At 34.3% G+C, this 9,950-nt stretch overlaps 1 protein-coding gene across 1 annotated transcript; it reads right to left on the minus strand.

The window, feature by feature from the left end:
• Positions 1–243: 243 nt before the first annotated feature.
• On the minus strand, positions 244–1,793 carry LOC136223585 (malonyl-CoA:anthocyanidin 5-O-glucoside-6''-O-malonyltransferase-like). The gene has a single exon (XM_066011676.1). It carries the CDS (start codon positions 1,790–1,792, stop codon positions 371–373), a length of 1,422 nt encoding a protein of 473 aa, XP_065867748.1. The 5' UTR covers position 1,793; the 3' UTR covers positions 244–370.
• Between the last annotated feature and the right edge of the window lie 8,157 nt (positions 1,794–9,950).

The raw sequence follows: 9,950 nt of genomic DNA on the forward strand, positions 1-9,950 counted from the left end.
AGGTTCATATTTTAATTTCCGTTCAAAGATCAAATTGATCCATTATCTATATATTTGACAAATGGAGTAATCTAGCCAAACTAAACAAAACAAGTCAAATAGAATCAAATCTCTTTACTGATGATGTTAAATCTATTAAATATATTGATTAAGTGAAATTATAAAATTATACATTTAGAAACGGAAATTCCGGTCGCAAAATTTTATTCTTATTACTAGTATAGATGTATTGATCAAGTGAAATTATAAAATTATACATTTAGCAACCGAAAATTCCGATTGCAAAATTTTATTCTTATTACTCGTATGCATCTCAATCTCCTTTTATTGATTGGTCCATTACACTCGATCTGCTAATTCATTTATTAGCTTACATATTCCTAAGGCCATCAAGAAAAATAGAACTAAACATCTCCATTTCATTATTCTTCAAAGCTAAACCAATCTCTAATCCTCCATCTCCATCCCTACTCTCCGCCATAGAGATCGATACATTCTTATCTATGGACACGACTTGGGTCTTCTTCGGTTTCCCCCATCCAAAATCTGTTCCATAAATTTCAAACCGAGGTGACCCAGCAACCCCGATCATCAAATCAGCGACAGCCACAATGTTTTTGTATTTCAAAATGAATTCATTTTCTTTCTCAATGCTCATATTCTTCATTCTCGTCTCCAACCCTTCTATCGTCTCGCTAAGCTGGTTCACGACAGAGGCAATCCCATTTTTGTCAAGGATAGTTTCGTTATCGATCAATGCCAAGTTTCCGATGACGCAGTTACCAAAGTAGTTCGTCGGTAATGGAAGGTTCAGACGGAATCTACAGTCTGCTGCAAGCATGAATCCAACCTTTCCTTTTCTTTCTAACTTTTTTGCTTTCACTATGGATTGTATAATATAAGTACAAGAAAGAAGAAATGTTGACAAACGCTTATGCTTTGAATCTTCTTTTTCTTTTTCGTCGAGCTGCGACGCAATATTCCGTCGCAGTTTCATTATGTCTTGTCGGGAAAGTTGAAAATCGGATCGTACTATGTTTTCCGTGGCCCTTATTACTTGTGGACATTTTAAGCTTTTAGGGTTCGGATCCGAACTAGACGACCAACTTTTCATGTAAAACATGTCCAACCCTAGTGGATCATCAAGGATGGTTCGATCGAAAACAGGGGTTAGCTCGAGTGGTAAGGAGTTTATTTGTTTCTTTGTCGTGTTGGAATTTTCTTTACACATATACGCCCATGATTTCATAAACAACGCGACGCTTTTACCGTCGAACATTGCGTGGTGCATACACATGCCAATGGAGAATCCTTGACTCGGAAAAAACGTTATCTGAAAGGCGATAATCGCACCTTTGGATTCAGAAACGGGTAACTCGGGGATGTAGGGATGTAAACCGGCTGCTTCTTGAATTCCATCTTGACTCAGCCAGTTGAGGTCAAATTTAGACTCGGCAACTATGAGTGAAACACCGTCGTTGGGAGCGTAGAGAAAAGATGGTTTCGCTTTATCAGCGGGCCAGATGATATTTCCTGCTACGGGGAGAAAATGGGCAAGAGTAAGGGAGAGAGAATGCTTGAGTTTAGGAAGTACTACTGAGTTGAAAAAAGAGTGAGTTGACTCGTGTGGGGCGAGTTGATAGAAAAAGACTCGCTCAATAGGGAAGAATTTTATCCATATGGTATCAAAATATGTAAGAGGGAGAGAGAACTCAGCAGCAGAATTTGCTGAGTCAGTGAGTGGGGTAACTCGGCAAATCTCAAGTGTCTTAACCAATTGGACGGTTCCCATGACCGAGTTGTAATTTGCTGATTAATAGCCTATAAGCAGATATTATATATTAGAAGATTGCATTAATGGATAATTAATGCATATCTTGGTAATTAATCAGGAAATCCAAAACTGATTTGTGTTACATTTTTTTGGGTACTAGTATTAATTCTTTCTATTAATATGTAGTTTCCTTTTTTCTTGGAATGCTTGTGTGTTCAGTTAAATTTTGGAAAAAAACATTATGAGATTTTATTGTTATTATGCTACTGATTTTTAATTTAATTGGGTAAGTTACACCCATAGCTTCTGAACTTTATTCATTTTCACGGTATGACTACTAAACTTCAAAAATTAAAATAGAAGCCTCTCAATTTTACATGTTCTAATTATGTCCAGTAAACTTTAACTAACACCTCAAAATGACTTTTAATGTCTTCAAAATGAAAATTCAAGAATTGAAGGTGTTTATAATGATTAAGTAGGTCATCAAAACTCTCTTAGTTTGCTTCATATTGGTTATTGACTCTTGAAGCGACTTATTAACCTTTTGAATTTACTTATAATAACATATTAGCTTTCTCAACTTGTTTAAAATATACATTTTTCAGTTTTTTTCAAAATCTTCTTATATTTTGCCATACAAATTTAAGGATAATAATTATAAGGTCCATGTGTTTTTACTTAATACACTAGTTAATCTCTCTGTTTTTACAAATAATTATATAGTCCCCCATTTTTTATTTTCACCAACTCTTTAATCCTTATATTTGAATCAATGGTCAAACTATACTAAAAAAATTAAAATACCAAAATTAACATTTAATCAATGTTTTAATAATAAACATATTATATTTTTCCTATTTTATGTTTTTTCTCTCTTTTTTCTACATAATCATAATCTCTGCTATATTAAGTAATTAATTTATTAAGTTTTATATAATTATAGAAATTTAATTTAGTAACGTAAAATTTATTGACTAAAAAAATAAATAAATAATATTTCAAAAATTATTAAAATAGAAGTAAAACTATACAAAATTATAAAAAGTAATCTTTATTTATCTCTAATAAATTGTATGAATCAACAAATAGAATTTGATTTTTTAAGTCATAAAAAATTCATAATAATATTAATGTTAGTATTAAAATATTATATTAATGTTAATTTTATGGTGATCATCCTCCTTTGAGCCCGATGCACCTTCTTTCTCACAAGCTCAAGGGACTCAGACGTGTCTTGAAGCAATGGAATCTAAACGTTTTTGGGCACATGGACAAGAACATTGCTGAAAGCCAACAGAGGCTGTCTGATATTCAATCTGAGATGAGTGGGCAGGGTTTCAGTGGATCGTTACAGGAGCAGAAAATGGAGGCGCATGCGTGCCTAGATCTTCATCTTTTACAAAAAGAGACCTTTTTAAAGGAGAAAAGCAGAGTTAAATGGCTTGAAGCATGTGACAGAAATACCTCGTTTTTTCACAGAACTGTCTCTTTTCAGAAAGCAGCCTACGGCATTCCGGCTCTTATAATTGACGGTAGTATCTCGACGAATGATAACCGTATTGCCGACCATGTCACTTCTTACTATTCACAGATGTTCAGTAACATATGAAGGGATTACGTCGACCTGAGGAAGGTTCAGGAGGTTGTCCCGAGGCTCGTCACATAAGAAATGAACGATGCCATCACTCGTTGTCCTACCAACGCTGAAATTGAACAGACGGTGAAAAGCTTGAGTGCTTTCAGCGCACCGGTCCCGGATGGTTTCACGGGCTCGTTCTTCCATTCCTTCTGGAGCATTATCATCTCGGATGTCAGCAATATGGTGAAATGGTTTTTTAGCACGGGGATGGTAACCACGGGCCTTAACTCAAATTTGTTAGCTCTGATACCGAAAGTAGAGGGGGCGGTTCAAATCAAACAATACAGGCCGATCATCATGAGCAATTTCAGCTTCAAAATAATCTCCAAGCTTCTGGCTGACAGATTAACTGTAATTGCAGGAGAAATTACCTCACAGAACCAGTTTGGCTTCATCAAGGGTCGGTCAATTCACCAGTGTATTGCAATTGCTTTGGAAGGGGTAAACACGTTACAGAAAAAATGTTTTGAAGGGAACATGTGCATGAAGATTGATGTCACAAAAGCCTTTGATACCTTGGATTGGAATTTCCTGCTTGCTGTCCTGGAAGCCTTCGACTTCTCGCTTCTTTTCAGGGATTGGATCCTAAATATCTTGTCATCTGCCCGTATCTCCATTCTGACTGCTAAGGGTATCTCAGGGTTCTTCGCTTGCTCTCGTGGGGTTAGACATGGAGACCCACTATCTCCGATCCTATTTAGCATTGCAGAAGATTTCCTGAGCCGGCTACTTTTGCATTTGGTAACTACTGGGCAACTAACCCCTGCGGCCTACTCATCCTCAAGCATGCTTCCCACTCATCTGTTATATGCAGATGACATACTGCTGTTCTGCAAAGCCTCCATCTCAAATGCTCAAACACTTTCTTCAAGTTTTGAATTATACAGGAATCTTTCCGGTCAGCGTGTTAATTGGCAAAAATCGGAGCTTCTCTTTGGAAAACATATAACGCCTCGTAGAAGTGGTAGATTGGCGGCAATCACGGGCATCTGTATTGGGCAGTTACCTTTTGTGTATCTAGGGGTGCCTCTTTTTATTGGAGCACCTAAATCCACTCACTTGAAAAGAATTGCTGATAAAATTGCGAGTGCATTCGCTCGATGGAAAGGAAGCGCGCTCTCCATGGCAGGAAGACTGACACTGGTCAAAGCTGTTATCACCAGTTCACTTACACATTCATTCATGGTGTATAAGTGGCCAAGGACACTAATTAAAAAGCTTAACAGATATATCAAAAATTTTACGTGGTCTGGCTCAATCACAAATAGGAAACTTGTTACTGTTCCATAGGAAACCTGCACTCGACCAATAAAAGAAGGCGGGCTGGGGATCAAGTGCCTTGAAAGATGGAACCTAGCCCTCACGGGGAAGCTTGCTTGGGGAATCATCGCAGGTCACTCGCTTTGCTTTAACTTACTCAGGTCTAGATTTCTGAACAAGGTAGGTTTGGCTCGGAACTTACCTGCGCTCTCGTCAATTTGGTGCTCAGTAAAAGAGCCTTATCGTCTCCTTCGCTCTAATAGCAAATGGATCCTTGGGGATTCAACGAGTATAAATTTTTGGAACACGGATTGGATCATCCCGACAGTAGCATACAGGATAGATCTTAGCCCTGCAGATCGGCTAAAAGCCAGAGAAACGATATTGGATTTTAGAGCTGACGGCAAATGGCAGCTCTCCCCGTTACCCCCGGATGTATTAATCGATATTCACGGAATCAGATTCAGTAAGGAGTCGACAGACACCTGTCTTTGGCGGCCTGCAATCGATGGACAATTCACTGTGGCCCTCTTCTACCGGTGGTTATCCACGCCTTATCAGCTGGATCCTATTCGCCTTATATGGCAATCCCAGATACCACCGTCACACTCGTTCATAGCCTGGCGGGCTTTGAAAGGAAAAATTCCAACTGAAGCTCACCTGCAGCGGCACGGATTATCATTGGCTTCCCGCTGTAGTCTTTGCCTCTCAAAAGTGGAAACGATCGACCACCTGTTTCTTCAGTGCGATTTTGCAGTTCAACTGTGGTCTGGCATTGCTAGCCTTTTCGGTCGACAGTTAACTCTTACAGACAACTTACACGAAAGGGTGGTGGACGCCCTCAGTCTCAGGTTCAGTTCTCAAATCTCGGCTTTATGGCAGAGTGCTGTGACGCACATAATCTAGGTTCTATGGAAAACTCGCAATGCTTACATCTTTGACGGCCAGACCCCAAATATCCACATCTCGCTTCGACAATTGTGGATACAAATCCGGCAAGCAGGTTCAATTGGCAAAGGTACTGTCTGGAACTCTATCACGGAATTGCAGGTCCTGGATTCTTTGGCATTGCAGCACCGTCTCTCACGTGCCCCTCGCATCATCCCAATTAAATGGCAGGTTCCACCCCCGGGCTTGATTAAAATTAATACGGACGCATCAGCCACGTCTGCCCCCTCGTCTGCAGGTTGCGGTGGAATATTTAGGGATCATCTTGGCAAGTCAATTGGTGTGTTTGCATTCCCATCCGACCTCCCCTTCGCGCATATGGCCGAGTTGCAAGCAGCGATCGCAGCAATAAAGCACGCACACTCCAAAGGTTGGTTGAACATCTGGTTAGAAAGCGACTCCGCTTACGTGGTCGCGGTTCTCCGCACACGTATGAAGCTGATACCCTGCTAGCTCCTTTTAGATTCACAAGATTGTCTGCAAGTTCTCCCCTTTATGAGGTTCACGGTCTCTCACATATACCGTGAAGGTAACCAAGTGGCGGACAGGTTAGCTTCATTCGGACGAACAAACCCGACCCCCAGATGGTGGACAACTGGACCTGATTTCTGTAATGATTTAATTTTTGCAAATGCAGGTGGCTCTATGAGCTACAGGTTTTCCTAGTTTTGATCTTTCGTTTGCTCTTGCACAAACATTTTCGATTCTTTTTTAATATATTCAGGATGAGGGCGGGTTTTAGGGGGTGCCAACTTTGTTGGGATGTCCTGCTCATGCCCTCCTCCTCATTTTAATCAAAAAAAAATATTATATTAAAAAATAAAATAAAAAATTAACAGAATAAATAATATATATTTTTTATGATTAATATAAACAAGTATATATCAATTTTGGTGTATATATTTTAAAAATATCATTAAAACTATTTAGATTAAATTTAAAACTAAAAGATAAGTTTTTTTTATACATATAACTAGGGGCAATTTTGTACTTTCATCTAAAAAACAAATGGAATGACTAAAGAGTTGATTAAAATAAAATTAGACCATCCCTTTGTGGATATTGTATTTGCTTTAGCCTGTAATCATGTGAGGTTTTATTTCTTAGATTTTGCTTGTTGTACTTCTTTATGTTTTATCTAATGAAATTATAAGGATTTCTCAAAAACATAGTACTTAGGGATTAATTATATATAACTTCAAATAAATTGAAAGGATTAAGGAGATATTTGTAGACATAGAAGTGTTTCATTTTAGCGGGTTTAAGAGGTTAATAAGTCAATTTTAATCAAGTTGAAGGGGTAAATTATATCCATACTAGATTTTACTCATTTTCACAATATTATTACTAAACATCAAAGTCATTTAATTTTACACTTTTTAACATATATACACGTACTAAACTTCATTTAACTCCACAAAATGATCATTAACTATCTCCAACTGAAAATGTTGAAGCATTAATGTTGTTTAGAACCACATTTATCATGAAATCATATTTTTTATTATTCAAAATCAATATTTCTTTAGATTTCTCCCTCTAAACATTCAGTTTCTCTTTCGTAACCAAATAATGCATAAATGGCCTCAAAACGAAAAAATTGAAGAATTAAAATTTCTTAAAATATAATGGATTCTTGAAATTTTTTATTTTAAGGTTAGCAACGGTCATTTTGCAACGTTAATTGAAGTTTAGTGGTCATTACCATGAAAATGAGTAAAATTTAGCACCCATAAATATAAGGGTTAATTGGAAAAAAAAAATTATGGTCCCGCTAATTTACAAATGGGTGTCTGATGTTTCTTTTTTTTATTAAAATTAGAGGACTAAGATCTTTTTTATTTACAATTCAAATATTTTAGGTTGACATTGCCAATTTGAATATTAATAATCTCATAATATGTTTGGTCAGTTAGCTGTTGACTAGCGGCCCCTGCAAATAGGGCTTCGGGGAGCTCTTACCCATCCCAAAGTTCACGGGTTATGACCGTGACATAAAAGAAGGTTTAGGTTTCCTTCTTTACATTAGGAAAGATACTCCTTCTAGCTAAACCAGTGACTATGAGTACTTTCCAGTCTATTATTAAGCCTACCTCGGATATGGACTCAGTTGTTAGAATATATGGAGAGACATTAAACAGAATCCCGTCATTTTCTAACACTCTATTGTCAATGGATTTATGTTCTAACACCCTATTGTCCATGGATTCAATGTATTCCCCTCGATCAGGGTTTAACGTTTGAACCGACCTGGAAATCCCTCCTGACGCATTAACTTACAATGGTAGTGCTTTACAAAAGGCTGAAGCTTCCTTGGAGTGAAGTTTGGAAAATAAGATCGTGCTTCACTTCGGTAGCTTAAGAGATGGCCTTTTGGGCTGATCTCGGATCCGTTATTTTTTCCATGTGAAAGGGGAGCAGGGGTCACAATTAAATTTGTTTAGTACTATATTTACTATGGAATCACATTTTTTGCTTTTCAAAGTCATCATTTTTTAAAGTTTTCTTTCTCTAAACATTAACTTTCTCTCTTAACACCTTTCTAAAAAAATAAAAAAATAAACCTAAATTACTTCAAAACTAAAATATTGGAGAATTAAAATTGCTTAGAATATCATCAATTCTTAAAATTTTCTAAATTCACGTTTACCAACCGTCAAATTGACAATATCAATCTAAAAGTTGTTTTTTAACATAAAAATAAACTCATTGACACCGATCTATAAATTAGCGAAATCACAAAAAAAATTTAAAATTAGCCCTAAATAATTTACTTCAAATTCAAATGACTAATATATCATTTTAACAAATTACTATATTTAGTGTTAATTTAGTTTTTCAAGATAATTTATAATAAAAAATTTTAATACTTAAAAATTAAATTATTAAATACTCATAAAAACTAGTAAATTAATTATATTTCCAATGCAAATAAATGCTTTAGAATTAAGATTTTATTTTATTTTATTGAAAATATATGGAGAATTAATGCTTATATACAACCCTAAGGGTTGTATATATCATTTGCCAATGAAAAGGGTATAGGTTTACGCTTTTTAGGTATTAACTAGTCGAAAACCTGTCCGATGCACGGGATATGAAACTTTTATATAATTTAGATAAATAAATAAATTAACATATTTATTTTTAAGTAATTTTATATCATGCTATGGTATGAAAAAATTTTATATTATGTATATTTGAAATTAATATATATTTTTATTGATAATACAAATTAAATTAAATTATTTTGAAAATATTTATTATATACTTTTAATTAAAGGTGAATGATTTATTTATTTTTACAAAATTCAATGATTTGTACATTTTAGTAATTTTAATATATTTTCATATTTTTTTTATAACTGAAATTCTGTGAAATAATAATAAAATAGGAGATTAATTAGGAAATATATTAGAATATAATGAAAAACAAAAAATTGAATTAAACTATAATTAAAATTAAATATTATATTTACGATACAAAAGAATTACAATCTATGTTAAACAAAAATTGAATTAAACTATAATTAAAATTAAATATTACATCTAAGATACAAAATAATTACATCCTATGTGAAAATGGAAGCAACATTAATATATTATGCTATAAACTATTACAGCCAATACTTTTCTAATATTGCATATGAAGAAACTTTATCAATTCAATATGTTACATATAAAAAAATAAATTCATAAGAATTAGTCACATATTCATCTTGATGATAATCTTTTTGCTTGATGGAATTTCATGATCACCAAAGATTCGAATTCAATTATTCATTCTGCTACAATAACCCATTATATCCAATTGAGTCAGCTTAAGGTGATGATTTATTATATTTTCATCTTGTAATATCTCATCAAGATATTTAATTAATTTGTTCTTCATTCTTTCACTGTATATAATATCAGTCACGCTCACAGATATCACTTATCTGACTTTATTAATATTTTCTAATAATTATATATTCTTGAATTTTGTAAGCAAGAAAAACAAATAAAAGAATAGAAAACAAAAATGAAGGGACAAAAAAGATAATTAGGAGATAACTATTTTTCTCTCGTTTTTTTTTCGAAAATAAGAGAGAATGTCATTATATAAGCATATAAAGAGGAGAGTGGAAATACTTTTTACCCATTAATTAAAATTTTATTTTTTTTAATAAAGTATTAAGTCCATAAATTAATTTTAGTTAAATAGAATTAAATTGCAGTTGTAACTACTCAGTACAAAAAAATGTTTTATAATTAATATGTGAAATTAATTTTATTAATTAGAATCATTATGCTCAACATTTGAGAATTTGAAGAGATTCAAATAAT

The sequence above is a fragment of the Euphorbia lathyris genome, chromosome 3 (genome assembly GCF_963576675.1).
Source record: "Euphorbia lathyris chromosome 3, ddEupLath1.1, whole genome shotgun sequence".
Classification (NCBI taxonomy): Eukaryota; Viridiplantae; Streptophyta; class Magnoliopsida; order Malpighiales; family Euphorbiaceae; genus Euphorbia; species Euphorbia lathyris.